The sequence below is a fragment of the Acomys russatus genome, chromosome 20 (assembly GCF_903995435.1).
Source record: "Acomys russatus chromosome 20, mAcoRus1.1, whole genome shotgun sequence".
In the NCBI taxonomy this organism is placed as follows: domain Eukaryota; kingdom Metazoa; phylum Chordata; class Mammalia; order Rodentia; family Muridae; genus Acomys; species Acomys russatus.
The window spans coordinates 2,963,566-2,982,569 of record NC_067156.1 but is presented as its reverse complement, the minus strand read 5'-3'; the positions used below and the strand labels follow the sequence as shown (position 1 = coordinate 2,982,569).

Genomic DNA, 19,004 nt, shown 5'->3' with positions numbered 1-19,004 from the left:
AGCTTTAATAATTGTACAAATAAGGTGCAACAGGTACATGTCATTGTTATAATATATGCATTAAAATTAAGCCAGAAAGAGTGATTTATAAAAACAAAGAGTTCAAAGGCATTTATCAGCTGGCTGCCTTTGCAAATAACAAAATTTACATGTAAACAGTACAGGTAAATCATTGCTTGAAAAATGACAGAAGTTTCTGCACTGAATGGAGCTGGGAGGGACACCATTGTACACCATGTTGAACAATTCAATTTGGTTTAATAAAAGGCTGTGTTAACAAAGCCCACCAAATCAACTAGGCAGGGATCCCATGGGCTCCCAAAGACAGGACGGGCAAGCACAAGGCCTGTGCAGTGCTGCACCGGGTCCTCTGCGTCCATGTTATGGCTGTTAGCTTGTGTTCTTGTCCGAACCGGGGAGCAGATGTATGCCCGGCTCTCTTGTCTGCTCTTGACACTCTTTCCTCCTGTTGGGTTGCCCTGTCCAACCTCTATATGAGGGACTTTGCCTTGTCTTACTTTATCTTGTTTTGTCCTGTTTGGCTGTCTCTCTTGGAGGCCTGCTGTTCTTTTAAAGAGGAAACAAAGGGGGCTCTGTGGGGAGGGGAGGTGGGAGAAGCTGGAAGGAGTGAAGGGGGGGGGGGACTGGTGGGATGCGTTGTATAAGAGATGAATCTATTTTCAATAAGAAGACAGAGGGAGAGAGAGAGGGAGAGAGAGAGAGAGAGAGGGAGAGAGAGAGAGAGGTGCTCTCTTGTCAATGATGGCACTGAGAAGGCAAAATAAAGAAGCAAGCACACTGAGGGACGTGGTAGTGTATGAGACAGCTCACCTGAGCATCCACGGGGGTTTTCCTTGGCCAGATTCCAATATAATGGCTTGCAGACACTGCATGTAGGGCTTGCAACATGAAGCTTGCACTGACAATAACCCTTGAAATAAAAAATCAAACTGGTGTTTGGCATCTTGAAATTAAGATCTGTTTCAAACATGGGTTTTTGAGCAAAGCTTTGTCACCAAAATAAATTTTGGCCATAAAAGATAAGGAATTCACTAAAGCACAGTGTTACTTTAAAGTGTCATTTGAACTTAAAATCAAAGTTAATTTTTATTTGATGCACCTGAGTGTTTTACCTGAATGTATGTATGTGCACCATGTATGTGTCTGGCACCTGAGGAGGCCACAAGTAGGCACTTAATCTCCTCAAACTGGAGTTAAAGATGTCTGTAGGTCACCATGTGGGTGCTGGGAACCCACCTGAGTCCTCTGTAAGAGCAGTGAGTGCTCCTAACTACTGAGCCATCTCTCCAGCCCGTGAACTGTTTCATCATCACACATGTGCATTTTACAGGCATAACTCTTACATGAAGTGAAATGCAGTCAGAAAATACAGAGAGGAAAATCTGAAGATCGCTCCTGTTTAAAACATTGTAATGGCTGAGGAGCTGGCTCAGTCACTAAAGCGCTTTCCTTGTAGGTGTGAGGGACCAGGTTTGATTCCCAGGACCCACACTTAAAGTGTGTGTGTGTGTGAGTGTGTGTTGTATGCACCCATACCTAACATGCACACACACACACATGCATCTGAGTGCATATACAAATACTGTCACTATCTGTTAATGGTGTTACAATATAAACTCTAAAAATTTATTGAAAAAACCCAGGAGTGCCTCACAGGACAGACCAATGCTCATCTATGAGTGCTTTTGTGAGATGTTAAGCTCCTCCCTGGTTTCAGTGTCACCGAACCTCACAGTATGAACAGCAGAACCTCATCTACCTGGTCCCTCCAGAGCCCAAGTTGTGAGGCCACAGAGAGAGGGGGGAGGGAATCTCAAGTGTCTTGGGAAATTGTCCAGAGCACCACAGTACGGCCTTGGAATAAAACAGAGACTGTGTGATAGCTTTGTGAATAGCCAGCTTTATTTAACGAGCTCTTGGCCAATGACTGAGCCTCCCAATGGCATATGCCTTCACAGTAACCTCCAGGAAGAGCTATCCCCAGCACTCTGGGGTACAAGCTCTAAATAAGCCAATTCTTTTGTTGTTTAAGAGAAAAAAACAAAATACGATGTACATTTAGAACCGTGGCTGAGGTCGCCCTCTTTAAGCAGTTTGGATCTGTGTCTTAGGTTATTTTCAGGATGTCTGCACATGGTTGGTCTTGACCTTTTACACAGATCCCCCTACTTACCAAGCTGGAGTCAGCGGTCCCAGCTGGGTCACAAGCACTGCCGGACCCTGTGTATGATTCAGAGTGTTACAAATGTCTGCTTGATGCTTAGGATACTTCAGAATTTTCTAATTTTGCGTTATTTTTAAGTGCATCTGCATTTATGCTTTTGCTATATGGGTTACAAAGACGGTGTCACTGTCACTGAAGCACGCCAAGTGATCTTCATGACACTTGGTCTGCTCTGAGCCCATCTGTCACTCAATAATTACCGGGGCTGGGAATACACTTTCTCTCTTTGTTTAACATTTTCTATGCTTTATTTTAACTTATCTTTGAGAATTAAATGCAATATATTTTGATCATGTTCTTTCCCCTCCCTCAACTCCTTCCAGACCCCTCCGCCCCCCACCCCCACCCCGCCCCCCTGCCTCCACCCTGCCCTCCCCACTACCCTGCAAAACTTTCTAATGAGTGATGGTTAGAAAGACTGAGATTTTTGAGCATCTCTAAAATTGTCCAGAAGAGGGTGGTATTGCCCCTCTTTTTAAATATAAAAAGAAAAAAATTGTCTATTCAAAAGCAGTCACAGAATTTCTAACTTCATTTTGTAACTGAGAGATGGCAGCTTATCATTACCCTGTCCCCATGTGTGCGAATGCTCCTGGTGACGTCAGCTGCTCTGCTTTCCTTCCTTCAGCAGCAGAGGGGAGAGCTGAGCACTTGCCCACTCTCGGTATTATCCTGAGAGCAGGTTGGCTGTGCCTGCTTCTGAGGCTAGTTTCCATCATTGGAGCGTGTGCATAGCAGGATCACATATACATACAAATGGCCCCTTAGCTTTTTACCTGCGTTTCTTCTTCGCTATGTTGTCCTGTTTCTCACGATGTCCCGCCTCTCCCTCCTCACTCTCAGCTCCATCTGTCTCTAGCAGCCCACACCTCGCTTTCTCTCTTTTGTTCCCCATACAGCCCAGCCCTGTCCTCCTCCCCAGCGTGGCCAGTGTCACTCTCCAGCTCTGGTGTGGCCATAGCTACTCTGCTTCCACCAGAGCACTTACAGACCCAACACCCACACAGGGACCCACACACTTTCTCAGGGCAAGTCCTGTCACAGCTGCATGCAGTTTCCACCCTCCAGAAAACCTGGTCTGAAGAATACTGATCAGGAAAGTTCTAGAGAATGCAGTCCGTTCTTCTACCTAATCCTGCCCAGCTCTGGATGCTTCATCCTCAGTGTTACCGGGAACAGGGAGGTTACTACGGAAACCACGTTCTTCTGATGGAAACTTTGTGAATGAGAATTTAAATTGTTCTCATTAGTCACTCAGTGTCTCTGAGGTTGGGTGTGTGATGTGTGTGCTTTCAGTGAAGTTGGCCTAGGGCAGACTGAACTAAATATTTAGGAGAGAAGACTGATCAAGCTTCTCCAAGAGGCTGGCTGCACCTACTCAGATGAGACCCACTCCTCCAACAGGCTGCTGGCTTCCTTACCGTGGCAGTAGGGAAAGTCATAGGCTCCTGAGAGGCACCTGTCACACTGCTTTCCTGTTATTCCAGGCAGGCATTCACACTGGCCAGTCACCGGGTCACAGGGTACTGGATAGGATCCAATAGTTGAACACTGGCAAGCTGTGTAAGAGAGGTGATCAGACTTAGGCACGAGGTACCGCATACACAGGGCAGTGCCCTGGACAGGACCCCTCAGGTAGGGCCAAAAAGACACAAATTCAGATTCCAGAGTCACATCTTTGATTGAGCTGAGCCTCAGCCCTGACCCCCTTACATGGGGCTGACACTAGCATCTCTTGATAAGGATTAAAGAATATTTGACGGATGGACTATGTCCCTCCCAGTCAGGACTTCCGGTGCTAGTTTTATTGTTGGTTTTAGTTTTGTGCTCATGGAAAGGGGGGACCCTCGGGGGGTGCTTCTCATGTTCAGCACTGGTTTTCAGAGGTGGAGGGAGAAAGGACGTGTAAGTCACTTGAGGGTAAGTATCAGTGCCTCCTTCCACTGGGGTCAAACGGACTGTTCTGATCCAGGTCAGTGTGTAAGTGTCCTCTGATCTTTCATTTTCACTTTCTCATGCTGTAGTGTAGTGGAGCAGTCAGGGAAAGAGTGACACAGGCCGGGATAAGGATGGTTGGGAAAAGCTGCCCCAGAATCCCCTGTCCTGTCCCATCATCTCAGGCAGAGAGGAAAGCTTCTGGCCACTCCTCTCCTAGCACCCTTCCCACGGGGTCAGGTTCTGAGGTCTCTGTATTTGCAAACCCTCACGGGTCCACAGGTGTTCTGTGTCATTCCTCTTTGCACTGTGAAGACCCTGGTCCTGGGGGAGGCTAACCTCTTCCTGCCAGGAGTCTCCCATCTTTACAAGAGCTGGAAAGAACTGGAGAGATTAATATTACTGAATCCCACAATTCCAAAGTAAAGGCCAGAAGTTAAAAGGTATTCTTGAAGTTACTAAATTAAGTCTAAGTAGTGAACGGCTCCTCTCCACGCCCCACCATGGGGTCAGACGCATTTGGGTCCAAACATCAGCCATTCCACAGAACATCCAAGCGCCCATGTAGGAGTGACTTGTGTAGACTCTTTAAGCCTCATAGCTGGGACCCTGGAGAAGGAACCAGTCACAGGTAAAGTCCCTCATCTAACATTGTACATAGGCAGCCAAGGTAACAGGAGAGCAATTGAATCACATAGTTTTATGAGCCAATCTGGCTAGGCTATGGTTCCCAGGTGTTTGGCTAGGTACCAGGTGAGGTGCGGCTGGGAGGGCATGGTTTAAATGAGATTATTGGCAGACTTGAGTAAAGCAGATGACCCTTCATTGTGTGGGTGGGTGCCACCCACTCTTCCAAATTTCTCAGGAGAAAACAGACTGAGTGCTTTCTTAACCAACAGGCACTGCTGACTTTAGTGGGGGATCCAGCTCCCCTTCAGCTTGCCAGCCTACCTTGTGGATTTTAGACGTTCCAATACCCACAATGCCCTGAGCCAGTTCTCTGCATATACCCATGCCTAGGGCTGGGGATGAAGCCTGGCTGATTCAGCCTCCTCCTTCTGCTCCTGTCTTAGGGGAGTGAGTACGGAGAATCAGGCGTAGGGCACGGAGGCTGCTCCTGGACACGTGATCACACACTGGCAGTGAAAATGAAGACTTGACCTTAAACACACACGCTGTTCTAAACGGTGAGTCAGTCCCTCCATCTGGCGTGGTGCTTCCTCATTTTCCACCAGCCGCCCGCAAAACTGCCAAATTCCAAACCCCAACCCGAACACTGGCAGCCCTGTCCACACTCTTGGAAACACTGCAAAGCCTTCAAAACAGCCTAATTCTCTCCTTTGTTTTGGTCTGGGCCCTTTGAGGTTCTTAAGTATTTGCTTTTCCCCATCTACCCCACAGTGTTTAGGCCCTAAAACACTTTTATTCCTAAGGTGTATAAAGCGAATACAGTCCAAATGCTCCTTATTTGCAATTTGGGTGACAAGTGTCTCAGACATTTGCAAATATGCAATGAGAAACCTTTGGGATGGGACTCAAGTTTAAACTCAAATCTATATGTCTCATGAGACAGACATGTGATATATATATATATATATATATATATATATATATATATATGACACATATGTTATATAATCTATACATATATGTGACATGTTATATATAATCTATACATATATGACATGTGTTATATAATCTATACACATATATGACATATAGGTAATATATAGTCTATACATGTGTGTGTACGCGCGCACACACACACACACATACACACACACACACACATATATAACATATAGCCTAAAGATATTTTATACCATTTTTTCTTTTAAGACAGGGTGTCACTATATAGTTCTGTCTAGCATGGAACTCTATGTAGACCAGGTTATTCTTTAAGCTCTTGGCTATCAGCCTGCCTCTGCCTCCCTAGTGCTGGAATTAAAGGCATTTGGCCCCATGCTCAGCCTTAAACAAAAATTTTAGTACACAACTATTTTGGCTGTGACCTGTCACATGATGTCTGATGTAGAAATGGCTTCTTTTCTGGCCCAAAAGTCACTGACTTGGTGTCAGGGAGACGGCACAAGGATCAAAGCGTTTGCCACAGCGGCCTGACAGAGTTCAGTTCTTCCATGTAAAGGACAGTTGTCTGCAAAGTTGCCCTCTGCCCTTCACATACATGCCCTTACATGCTACCCCTCACACATGTCACACACACATAATAATGATAGCAATTTTAAAGTATAAATATTTTTGGACTTTCAGATTAGAGCTGCCGGACCAGTAAGAGCAAAGGCTCATGTGGTCAGGAAGCTTGGCCACCATGCTCTCCACTGTCTCCTAGCCCCACGTGCAGTCCTGGTCCACAGAGAATGCCGAGCAGATGGCTTCAACACAACTGAGTGACCCTGGGAATCCTAGTTTGAGTCCTAACCTAGACATGTTCCTGATAGGTGCTTTGGCCATCAGACAAGCATCGCCGTGAGTCAGCCATCCTCTCTGCCTTTCACAACGACACGGCACAGACAAGAAGCGAATGAGCAAACACTGAGCCCCTTATTAGAGAAATGCTGTTTGCCCAGGATTCGAGAGGTCTTCCTTTCTTGTAGAAAATTAGATTGGTATCTTATCAGGCAAATCCTGAATGCCAACAACAGGTCCCGTGACCCCCATCACAATCCACTTCTCTGGAAAGAGACATAAGCCTCAGGATATTCCCAAGAAACCACCTTAGATGTTTTCTTCGGAAGAAATAAATGACCTACAAAATGAAGGGCCAGTTTGAGGCAAAACTGCACAGAACTTGGCTCCAGAGGGTTCTCTGTCCCTAGGCACGTGCTCTTTGTTCTGCCTCTAAGGTGCTGCCAGCTTTCCCAGTGGTCTCCCTTGAACATCCCAGATGAGAGTCAGGAAGGTGAGAGTGGTCCTTCCGCCATCACCCAGCTACCAGAGAAAGTCACAGTTGTGCGCTGTGGCTGAAGACAAAAGTGTTGAACCAAACACAAATACACGTGTAAGTTTTGCATGTGCACAAATATCTTTGCAAGCCAGTCTCTTATTGGTGATTTGATTGTATGAAATAAAATTACAGGGTAGTTGAGTGAATCAAAGTAAAAAGAACAATACAGCTTTGTACTTTAAATGTCTGGACTCAATTAATTTAATGAAAAGCACAACTCCAAGTCTGCAGTCTCAAGAACAGCTTAGAAGTGTTTGTTTTTTAAATCCCTTTAAAGAAGTTTAAAAAAAAAATCTTTAAAGCAATAAATGGCAAAGGCATGAGAACCAACTTTAGCAACAATATCTGATGTAGCATTTGGGACAACGTTAATTTGGTTCTGAAATACAGTGGATTAAGTAATCCTCTCTCCAAAGAGAAAGATCATAAGGGACAGCAAGATGGCTCAGTGGGTAGAAGCACTTGCTCTTCAAGCCTGGTGACCTGAGTTTAATCCCTTGAATTATCTTTTAAAAAGCTAGACACAGCCAGTGAGCTGGCTTACCCAGGAGAGGAGACTGTCTCCAAGCCTAGCGCCTGAGCTTAATCCCTGGAGCCCGCACAGTGTAAGGAGAGCCAACTCCCAAAGATTGTCCTCTGACCCCACATGCACACCATGGCGCAAGTGTGTGTGTGTGTGTGTGTGTGTGTGTGTGTGTGTGTGTGTGTGCACAATTAAATAAACAAACAAATAACTATAGGTGTAAAAATTATCTTTTAAAAGAAAAAAAAAAGGCGAGCACAAGAGAAGGACAGAAACAGCATGTTCTGTAGACTCACACTCCTGCAGAATGTTTCAAACTTGAGGTAACAAACTGCAGGGTAGACCTGGACACCACCGCAGGAATAAACAGTGTGTTTCCTATAGAACTCCAACAATAGTCATTTAGTGAGCACCGTAAGATTCTGGGAAAGTGGACACATGCGAGGATCCACTACTCCCCCTGAGAGAAAATATGACAAAACTGCGGCTTGAGTGCCAAAGTCTAAGCCATGCTTGTCTGTCCTCATGCTCTGAGCAGAATTAAGAAGGAAGCCAAGGAGGAGAGAGCTGGGTGAGAGCACAGGTTTTTCTCCCACCTCTGCCTTGTAAGCCTCTCCCTTCGACTTGGAACCCAGACAGGGGCCACCAGAGGCTGACAGCAAACTGGCACAGCAGGGACCAGTCTGCTAGTGTCCCACTAGCCCCGTCACCCAAAGCAACCTTGTCATTTGGGTACTTCCAGTGAGCTCCAAAGCCTTTGGAAGACCTTAGAGCAGTGGTCCCTGACCTTCCTAACGCTGGGACAATTTAATACAGTTCCTCATGCTATGGCGACTCCCAATCATTAAATTATTTTGTTGCTACCTCTTAATTGCAATTTTGTTACTGTTATAAATTGTACTATAAATATCTGTGTTTTCTCATGGTCCTAAGCAACCCCTGTGAAAGGTCATTTGACCCCGCCCTCCTGCCCCCCCCCCCCGGAAAGGGGTCACGACCCACAGGTTGAGAACAACTGCCTTGGAAGTAGTGGTCCCAACACACTGCGATAAAAATTATGCACAAGACAATAAATTGTTATTATGTGTGAATAAACTCCGACTCCAACCATTTAAAACAGGGAGGAGCAGCATTATCATATGGCCTGCTATTGAACGAACAGCTGCCAGTCAGGTGAGGTGCCTGCTTTTTAAGAAGAAAATGCTACCGTTAAATCAGAGCAGGAAGGATGACGGGTCCTCAGGGAGCTGAGGACCTTGCCCTGGACATTGGTACCCTGATTTTGTTCAGGGGTCTGCCCTCCTGGCTCCATCCTGGAGGCTCGGATGTATGTGTGCTCCTCCTGCCTCCATGGGTGTGGGAAGTCAGGTTTGACCAAGCAGAGCACCAGAATCCCATGGCTATGGGACAGATTTTGTGTGTGTGTGTGTGTGTGTGTGTGTATGTGTAAATCTTTGCGGGTATGCCTTTTGATTTTCCAGAAGAGACAAAAGCTGCACAGACAGGGGAGGAGGAGATAGTTTCAGCCACCAAATATTTTGCTTTTGCTGAAAAGATGGAAACTAAGTGGGAATACCACACACTCCAGTGGACTATCCAGAGAAGTAACTGACAGACTCTGTCTCTGCTTACTCCAGGAGTTCACACCTAAGATGCAATTGAAGGAAGAGAGTTGGGAACAAAGATGGCTACAGACACTTTTCATCATAGACCTGTCCCAATGCTTGAAGGAGAGCACCGGATAAAACAGCTTCACTGCCTCAGCCCCTTCTCTCTCTGTTCGCGCCTGATACTGATGGCCTTGCATACAATTGCTGCCGATGATGTGGCCACTCAAGTGGCCTCAGTGGAACAAAGGCCCAAGCCCATTTATTGACTAACTGCAGGCATTCCTTATCTACCAGCCTGATTTCTAAGTAGGCAAAGACGTGCTAGTCAGTTTTCTGTTGCTGAGACGAAATGCTCAAGTCAACGCAAAAGGAGGGAAGAAAGGTTTCTGTGGACTGTGGTTTCGGTCCGCGCTCACATGGCCCTTTCGCTCTCGTCTCAGGTGCAGCAGAACAGCTGACATCCTCACCCACACCACACACAAGTCCCTGGAGGTTTGAACCCTGCTGCAGGTCTGTAATGGAAGCCTTGCCTCCCACCTTCCTCCCACCAGCTCCTCGCTTATGGATACCTAAAGCAACAAATTGACAAAGCGAGCAGCCTGGAACGTGTGCGCTAAAGCTTCAGCACTGGGGAGTCTTTCCCACAAACAGGTATTGAGTACAGGTGTGGGGGCGGGGGACGCAGGGGGGCAAAGTTGCCACACCAAGGCACTGACGCAGTTGGACATATTCAGACAGGCACAGCTGTGCTCCCGCGGGAATTGCTCATGGTCCCAGTCTGGCAGAGCAGCTCTGCTTGAGGTCAAGGTAGACAGAGAAAGGGTCACCTTCTCCCTCGTCCTATCCTCCTAGCTGCCTGGTAGGAGGCCCAGTAACTAGGAACGAACAGCTGGGCCCTTCTGTGGCCAAGAGAGATGAAGGCTGAGAAATGACAGCAAGTGAGAAAGGTCCGTGAGCAGAACATGGGGGGAGGGGGCAGTGGCGCCGGGGGCAGGAAGAAAAGGAGCTGTCTGAAGCATGGGATGCAGACATATAAACAAACAGGGCAGCAAAGTGTGACCAGGATTACAGGCTCTTTAACTGATATAGAGGGAGAGGCGGGAGGAAGCAGAATGGAAGAATACTACTAACATCTGAGTTACTCTCTCCTCAGTACCAGAGGCTTCACAAGTAAGTGCACTCTGACCCTCCTGACAGAGTACAGGGAACTGTGCGTGCCTGTGAGGGATTGTTGTGGTTGTCTTAATCAGTATATAAAGACCCACTCTAAATGTGGGTTGTGCCTTTTGGTAGCAGCTCACATAGCAGGGTATGGAGAAGGGGAAGCTTTGTGGCTCTGCCAGCTCGAACTTCATTCTCTCTGCGAGGTTCATCTCTCAGGTTGCTGCGGCCACTGAGTCCTTCGCTGACACTAGAAATCTGCTTCTTCATGCTTCCGGTGTGGACCATGGCCAGTGGGTCCCCCAGGAACCCTCCAGGATTTCAGCACCATACTGGCACTGCTGAGCCCCCAGCCTGGTGGCGCCCTGCCATCCCTGTCTCCTTCTGTCCACCTGGCAGGTTCTATACTCGGGACACAGCTGCCTCTTCTGAGCTGGGACTTGAGCCCAGCGTGCCAGCTGTACAGCCCAGGCACCCAGCTGCCAGAGACGGGGGAGGGGGGGGGACAGAGTGGGGAAAGCGCGAGAAGCGTCTCAGAGGACAGGGTCACATCTGTGTAGAAGGTGGGATCTGGGTAAAGCACGGGCTGTGCTGCTCTGCGAGAAAGGGTGTCTGGGCGTCCTCAGGAGGAGCCCAGCAAGGAGACCCCCACACAGCGTCTCTGCATCTCCAGCCTCTTACCTTGGCATATTGGAAATGAATAGGAGCCCGCACGGCAGGAGTCACATTGGGGACCCTCAACCCCAGGGCGGCACAGGCAGCTGCCTCGATCATCACATATTTCTGGGAGAACACCTTCCAAGTTACAGTCACACCCTACAAAGAAAAAGACTGTCAAAAGGGCTGTGTGCCCATGTAGACGGTGAAACACCTATGGCTGGTCACACTTCTTAACCCTTAACACAATGCTGTAAGGGGAAATAAAATGAAGATTTGGGAAGGGCAAAGGTATTGTCTCTAAACATCTCAGGGTGGGCATGGGTTTCTGTGCTGTGTGTATGTGTGTGCGCATGTGCCGTGTATGTGTACATGTCTATTGTGTGGGGATATGTGTGTGTGATGTGTGGAAATGTGTGTTGTGTACATGTGTGTGTGTGCTGAGTGGGGGTATGTGTGTATATATGCTGTGTATGTGTGTGCTGTATACGTGTGTGCAGGTACATGTGTATTCTGTGTACATGTGTGTGTGCTGTGTGCATGTATGCTGTGTACATGTGTCCATATGTGTGTGTGTGCATGCTGTGTGGGGGTACATGTGTGTGTGTGCATGCACAGATGCCTTCACCTTTTGTTTGAGACAGTCTCTCTCACTAATCGAGAACTTCACCAAGCAGGCTAAACTCACTGGCTAGGAAGCGCCACAGATCTGAATGCCTCTGCCTCCCATGTCACTATGGCTCAGACTATAGACATCCTGCTGGCTTCTTTCATGTCAACTTGATACAAGATAGAATCATTTGGGAAGAGTGAACATCAATTGAGAAAGTTCCTGTCAGATTGGCCTGTGGGCAAACTGGTAGTGTATGTGTGTGTGCCCCTGCATGTGTGTGTGTGTGTGTGTGTGTGCCTCTGTGTGTGTGTATGTGTGTGTATGTGTGTGCCCCTGCATGTGTGTGTGTATGTGTGTGTGTGCTGAGCATGGGGGGAGGGGAGGCCTACAGGCAAACATGAAAGCACCACCTGCTCTGGGGTCAGGGCATGAAGGGGACCCTAAGCCTAGAACATGAACCCAGACCAAAAGGAATCAAGGGCTCTGGCTCCCCTTTCCTCCCTCTCTCCCCAAACTTCCACCATCCTTGTCCTTGGGCATTAGAAGGTTTTGTGTTGAATTGTATGGGATCAGGAAGACAGTCAGTATGCATGACAAGTCTGCCTGATTTAAAAAGAAACAAAAACATTAATTTTATTATACTAAAAATGCAAACTGAAGACAAATTTGGGAGCAAGTATCAGGGTCTATTCTTGATTAAAATAGACATTCAAACTACTTGCATGCAGCAGACGTTTGCAGTCTGCAGGCTGCACTGGCTGCACTGGCTGCACTGGCTGGCTGCACTGGCTGGCTGCACAGGCTGCACTGGCTGCATGGGTGCACTGGTTGCACGGCTTCACTGGCTGCATGAGCTGCACTAGCTGCCTGGCTGCACTGGCTGCCTGGCTGCACTGCCTGGCTGCACTGGCTGCATGGCTGCACTGGCTGCACTGGCTACCTGGATGCACTGCCTGGCTGCACTGGCTGCCTGGCTACACTGGCTGCACTGGCTGCATGGCTGCACTGGCTGCCTGGCTGCACGGCTACATGGCTGCACTGGCTGCCTGGAGGGGCCCCAGAGATTCCCTAGTCCCTCTACTCAAGAAGGAAGGACCCAGGAGTGTTGGAAAAATTCTCTACAAGGGTTGAGACTAGATTATGATCTTAAGAGTTTCTACATCTTTCTTCTTCCCCCTTGCTATAAACCCTTAACCTTTCAGGTAAAACGTTAATGACAAATTTGTAGACTCATTTTTTTCTAATGTAATAATTAAGAATAACATATGAGGGGAACCAGAACAACATTACAGTATTTCCATGACCCCTGACTGTTCATACTTAAATCTGACAGTTGCTTAATTTGACAAAAAGAGCTTTCCAAGTGAAGGAGTTCAGAGCATGCCTTTCTTACAGAGCTGGCTCTCTGTAGCAGCAATCTCCATACCTTCAGACTCTACCAACCACAGAGTGAAACCATTCTGCAAACAATTGTGTCTGTGGTGAACATGTTCAGACTTTATTTTACCACTATTCTCCCAATCAGTGGCTCTCAAGCTTCCTCATGCTGCGACCCTTTAATACAGTTCCTCATGTTGTGGTGACACCCAACAATAAAATTATTTTTGTTGCTACTAATAACTATACTTTTTCTACTGTTATGATTCATAATGTAAATATCTATGTCCAGTGGTCTTAGGCCACCCCAAGGAAGGGGTTGCTCCATGCCCAAAGGGGTCTGCAGCCCACAGATTGAGAACTGCTGCCCTAAATGATACAATGTAAGAACTTAAATAGTATTTGCTTTAGGTATTTTTCGTAATGTGGAAGTGATTTAAAGTACATGGAAGGGTGTATATAGATCACATGAGCACTATGCTATTTTATATAAGGCATATGCATTGCAGACTTTGGTGCCTAAGGAATTGGGTTTTTTAAACTCATTCCCTGTAGACATGGAATGGTACATGACGCCACTTTGGGACACTGATTATTTTGAGCCAAAGGTGCCAGACAAACAGTTCTAGGAAGGAGTATCCTCCTCAACTCACTGCACTGGCTGGACAGCTTCCCAGGAAAGAGGCAACCCTTCCGAACCAAGAACAGCATATTGTCAAGGCCAGAGACTGGACATGGACTGAAATCAACCTGTGGAAGCAACTCCTGCCTCCCTCTATGTCCCCTGGCGGTGTTCCTAACCGCCAGCCATGCCTCATAGTTCCCTGCCTGGTCACATCACCACAATCTACTGTGCAGCATCTCTGGAAATTTGGGGACCTGACAGTTTCACTGGACCTTCATTGTCTTTCCTGAACTGGCTGTGTACACATGTAAATATATGCCTGCTAGTCTTCCTGTGTTGGTCTAACTCTGAGGTTTAGCCTCTTAGGATGCAACCAAGACTTTCTTCCTCTGCAGAAGTGACCAAAGGCACATTCATGACAAGGGGAGCTTGGAGCTGAGCTGGGATGAATACCAACTTGTCAGCTTCTTCCTGGAGTCACATAAGACCCCAAGGACACAGATCTGCAGGTGGTTTAGGTCACAGGAAAGGTCCCTGTGAATTGCAACCTTGAGGTTAAAGTAGGCATTAGAGTCTGTGAGGAACTTGGAATTCCCCTAGCATCCAAGTTCAGTGAATCCCAAATTTACAACCGAAACAGGAAAAAAAAAATCCCCATCTCATTACTAGGTCAGAGTCATTTCCTCTCAGAACAGTCCCTTGAATCCTCTTCTCTTACTAGAGTTTAAAGTTCAGAACCTCATCCTTCTTTGTCTTATTTTGGGGGCCCCAGGAGCCATCTGTATTCTGTCTTATTGTTATTTGTGTGTGAGGGTTTGCAAGCATATGTGAACCATGGTACACGTGTGGAGGTCAGAGGACAATTTATGAGAACCACTTCTCTTCTGCCATGTGGGATCCAGAGAGCAAGCTCATGTCATCAGGCCTGGCAGCCAAGTGCCTTTACACACAGAGCCACCTCAAAGGCTCTGCACCCCATCTCACCCTTCCAAATTCATCCCACGCTGGTGCCAGACTGTCTACATTTCAAATTACTTCCCAGGGTTAAGTCCCTTGATGGTGATACAATTCCTCAGGACACAACCCAAAGTCCTTCACACTTGTGACAGAGAAGGTTTTTCTTTTTCAAATATTCCAGACCACAGGAGGCCACATGACACTTCATACAAATTAGGGAGGTGGGGTGGGGGGCAAAGCACCCTCAAGATGTTTTCTTGTCACCTGCTGTGAGACTATTTTCATACATCTGCAGATCTACTGTGTTTGCCAGTGGTGATGGTGCCCTTCCACAAGGCCTAGCTGTGGACCGCAAACCTGCCTGTTTGAACCCATCCAATCGGATCTTTCTCATCCTATCAGAGTCCTCCCTCTGAATGTCCTCCTCCTCCACAGTCCAGCCCAGTGGCCTTCCTGCAGTCCCCTCTCCTAACCCCCGTGCCTCTTCTTTGCTCCTCTGCTTAGCTAATTGTTCTTTAAATGTCTGCTTCCCTGCTCCCCTCTCCCTGTCTTCCTTCCTCCCATCCACCCGGCTGCAGAGTTGACTTCCCCTGGTTCCCATTGCTCTGGGTTCTCCTCATTCATGGATCCTAGCTCCTGCTCTTCTAACTGTCCACCAGTCCATGTCTTCTGTGGCCTGGGAGCGCCCAGGAGCAGAGATTGTGTATTGGGTAGTGCTCACTCAGTGCGGGGCAGTGCTCACTCAGTGTGGGGCAGTGCTCACTCAGTGCGGGGCAGTGCTCACTCGGTCCAGGGCAGTGCTCACTCAGTGCCGGGCAGCACTTCATCAAGGCTGGCTGAATGAAGGCTGTGCTCCAGAGTCCAGCCTGCAATTCCCCTCAGGAAACGGCATTCCTTCCATTCTGCTTTTATCAGCAGAGCCTCCAGATGAAGCTATCATAATCCATTCGTCTACTTCTAAGCCACATCTGCCAAGTCTCCAAGCCTTCAGTGATGGTCGCAGCCCACCTGTCAGGTGAAACGCCCAGCCTGGGGAGGGGCACCCCAAGGAAAGCATGTAGCCCATGTGCTTTGGGGTATTCCCAGTTTAACATATCTGCTAACCCCAGCAACTGTCCTCAGTGGATGCTGACAATTGCAAGCAGCTCTTCCTTACAAATTGGGTGGGAGATTGTAAACCTTTCCATAATCTTTGCAGCAATGCTCCTCCCAGTAATATAACAGGGCTGGGGCCATCTGCAGGCCAATGAGCTGCTCTGTAGATTCAGCCAGATAGCCTCAGCTTCCCTGATAAGGTAGACACGGGGGCTTTGCATGCTGTTGGCTTTCCCTTTCTGCACTTTGAGTTTGGAGGACTAGAGGTACTCACACACCTGCAGTCTAGCGTCCGTGAGCACACACTCCAAGGAGTAATAGACTTCCCGCCACTACTTCTAAAGGATCCCTTAGAGTTGTGGCTGTGACTTCCTAGTGTCTATTGCTTCCTGGTAATAATGCTCAAGAGGATAAAACTGGGCTCCCATCTGGAAAACCCCAGAGAAGCCTAAAAGTAGTCATCTGTGTAGCCTGACTAATCTACTCTTCGGTGTCTGGAGGCATTAGTAAGTGCAGTCTTTCCCTAGTAATGATGGTGGTTCCCTCACCCCTGTGGATAAAGTCCCCTGAAGCTCAAGTTCCTCAGCTCAAATGACACAGTAGATGCAGCCTTTATAACCTATGTGTGCATTTCTGTATACTTTAAACCACAGCAAGACTGCTTATAATACCTGAAGCAATATGCTTCTATGCGGCATTAAAACTAATGACAAGAATTCTACACGTACACTATAAATGCATTTTTATAGCATTTGTGGGAGAAGTTGCGCATATACTGTGTATGCATGTCGTGTGGGGTGGTATATGCGTGCCACCTTATGGAGCTCACAGGACCCCTCACGGCTTGGTCCTTGCCTTCTACCTGCTTTGGGAAAGAGTCTCTTCTGCTCTGCATATACCAAGCTGACCCGTGAGCTTGGAATTCTCCTGTCCCCCACCTCCTGTCTCACTGTAGGAGCACCGAGACTGTGCTGCTGTGCCCAGCTCTGCACAGCGTCTGAGGGTCAAACTGCAGATGTTCCTGATTGCACGGCAAACACTTTACCCATTGAGACATCCCTGAAGATGGATTTTTTTAAAAATATATTTTTGATAGTCCATACGTCTGCAAATGAGACAAGCAGCACCCATGGACACAAAGGGTTGATTTTCTAGACTAGTTGTCTCAATCTTGGCTGCTGATACAAGTCTCTAGTAACATACTTTTGCTTGGGTAAAGAATTGCACATTCAGAGATCCTGGTGTGGTCCCAAGGATCAGAAAATGTGTATGAGGGACAGCTATGCCCCTGTTAGAAAAATAAATTTAACTGGAACATAGCCAAGTACCTTCATTTGCATATTATTTGTGGTCCCCTTCAAAGTAGCCGTTGAGGACATGCGACAGAAGTCTTTCCTATCTGATCCCCTCACAGCAAAGCTTGGCAGCCACTAGACAGGAATTTCTCCTGACTGAGGCAGCACTTCTTGGCAAGTGGCATCCACAGAGTCAGGCCAGCTCTCCAAACTACAAACTTCATCCCAGAAAATCTGCATTAAGATCCTGAGTGATCGGCAGAAGTGTGTGTGTGTGTGTGTGTGTGTGTGTGTATGTGTGTGTGTGTTTAAGCAAAGGAGCTGGAAAGCACATGTCTGGTTAAGAGCCATATATATATATGAGAACACAAATCCTCTCCAGGCCTTTAGAATTCTCCCGGGTAGGGGCGAGGCCAGCCTGTGCTCTGCATCTGCAGGCAGCTTATAAATTTGCACTTCTAATAAGCTCTGTCAATAATTCGGTCCCATACCCAGTGCTTTTAAAATGCACTAATAGGGCTGGGAGGTCAGCCAGTAACATGCATGCTGCACAGGCATGGGAGCCTGAGTCTGAACCCCAGCACCTATGTAAATTCCAGGTACAGAAGCATATGCTTACATCCCAAATCTGGGAGATGGAACCAGGAGGATCCCGGCAACTTGCTGGCCAGCCAGGCTGGCCTAATTGGTAGGCTCCAGGTTCGGGAAGAGACCTTGTCTCAAAATAAGGAAAAGAGCAACTTGTCAATCTCTAACTTCCAGGTGTGCATGCAGACATATACATGCACATGTGCACAGATTCATACAGGCATATATACATAAAAGGTAAGTAAAATCAATTAATAAGCTAGCAAGCTGCAGTGGGTCACTGGATCACTGAATTTCAACTTAACTGTGCTAACACTTATTTTCCACCAGGCCACGTTCCAAGGCTTCCCTGGCATTTTGTAGCAGACATCTGAACTTCCCTCCAAGTTCAATTACCTCTCTTTTCCCGAGGTTGCCACAAGCCTCCTTGGAGAGAAGAAGAAGTTGAATAACAAAGGGATTACTGTAAACACAGGTTGGATGAGAGACCTAAACATTCTTGTGGGAAAATTGGAGTTGTGCACTGCCAAGGCTCTACAGCTCAAAGTTCCATTCTAGTCCACTGACTAATGTTTAAGGAATGGCTGTCTATTCTTGCTATGGGCATCTTGCCTCAGACCCCCCTCCACACACACACACACACACACACACACTAAGAGGATTACAGACACAGTCAAGTGCAACCACCATCCTCCAGCCTACATGCCCAGCGCATAAACAATACCCTCAGTGCTTGGTCAGAAGAGCCCAGATTAGGTACAACAGAAGGCGGGACTAAGGCAGGAAGGCAAATAGAGCCAATTAAAACTGACTTTCAGTGAGGCCTCCTGAAAGACTCTTCTTCCTCCACACCAACCCCTCTTCATGTTTCCTACTGTCTGCTTCAGCACATTTGCTTATTTCCCAGAGCAAGGAGAAACAAGCAGAGTACGGGCTTCTTCCGCAGTGTCCGCGGTTGCCCCTACCTGTGCCACCCTCACTCATGCTGACTTCATTTGGTTAGTAGCCTTCCCATTTCAATAAAGGGCATCTTCTCTTTTCTGTGTGTGCAGCCCCAATATCCTGCAGTCACCCACAGTCTGCTCCTGTAGGAATGGCCCTACATGGCTGGCTGGCTGGTTCTCTCTGTGGAGGACAGCCACCACCTGCCCTTCTCTGGTTCCCGCCACTGATGCCACCATCACTTCCTCCTGGATGACCACAGTGGCCTCCCGCTGGGTACCTGCAACCCCTCTCTCCCCCTGCAATTTGTTCTCAGCACAGCACCCATAAGGATCCTTGCAAATAATGTCTCTCTGTGCAAAACTCCATCTTCTTCAAATCAAATACCAAGTTTTTCACAGTAGCTGACAATGGCC

The 19,004-nt window shown here is 47.5% G+C and overlaps 1 protein-coding gene across 1 annotated transcript in view; it reads right to left on the bottom strand.

The window, feature by feature from the left end:
• Nucleotides 1–19,004, bottom strand: part of Lama3 (laminin subunit alpha 3) — a 227,444-nt gene that overhangs the window by 137,148 nt on the left and 71,292 nt on the right. The window contains exons 12-15 of the mRNA XM_051163755.1: nt 11,121–11,255; nt 3,667–3,804; nt 2,195–2,241; nt 832–931 (exon numbers count right to left, since the gene is read on the bottom strand). Coding sequence (XP_051019712.1) covers nt 832–931; nt 2,195–2,241; nt 3,667–3,804; nt 11,121–11,255 — 420 coding nt within the window. The remainder of the gene's footprint in view (nt 1–831; nt 932–2,194; nt 2,242–3,666; nt 3,805–11,120; nt 11,256–19,004) is intronic.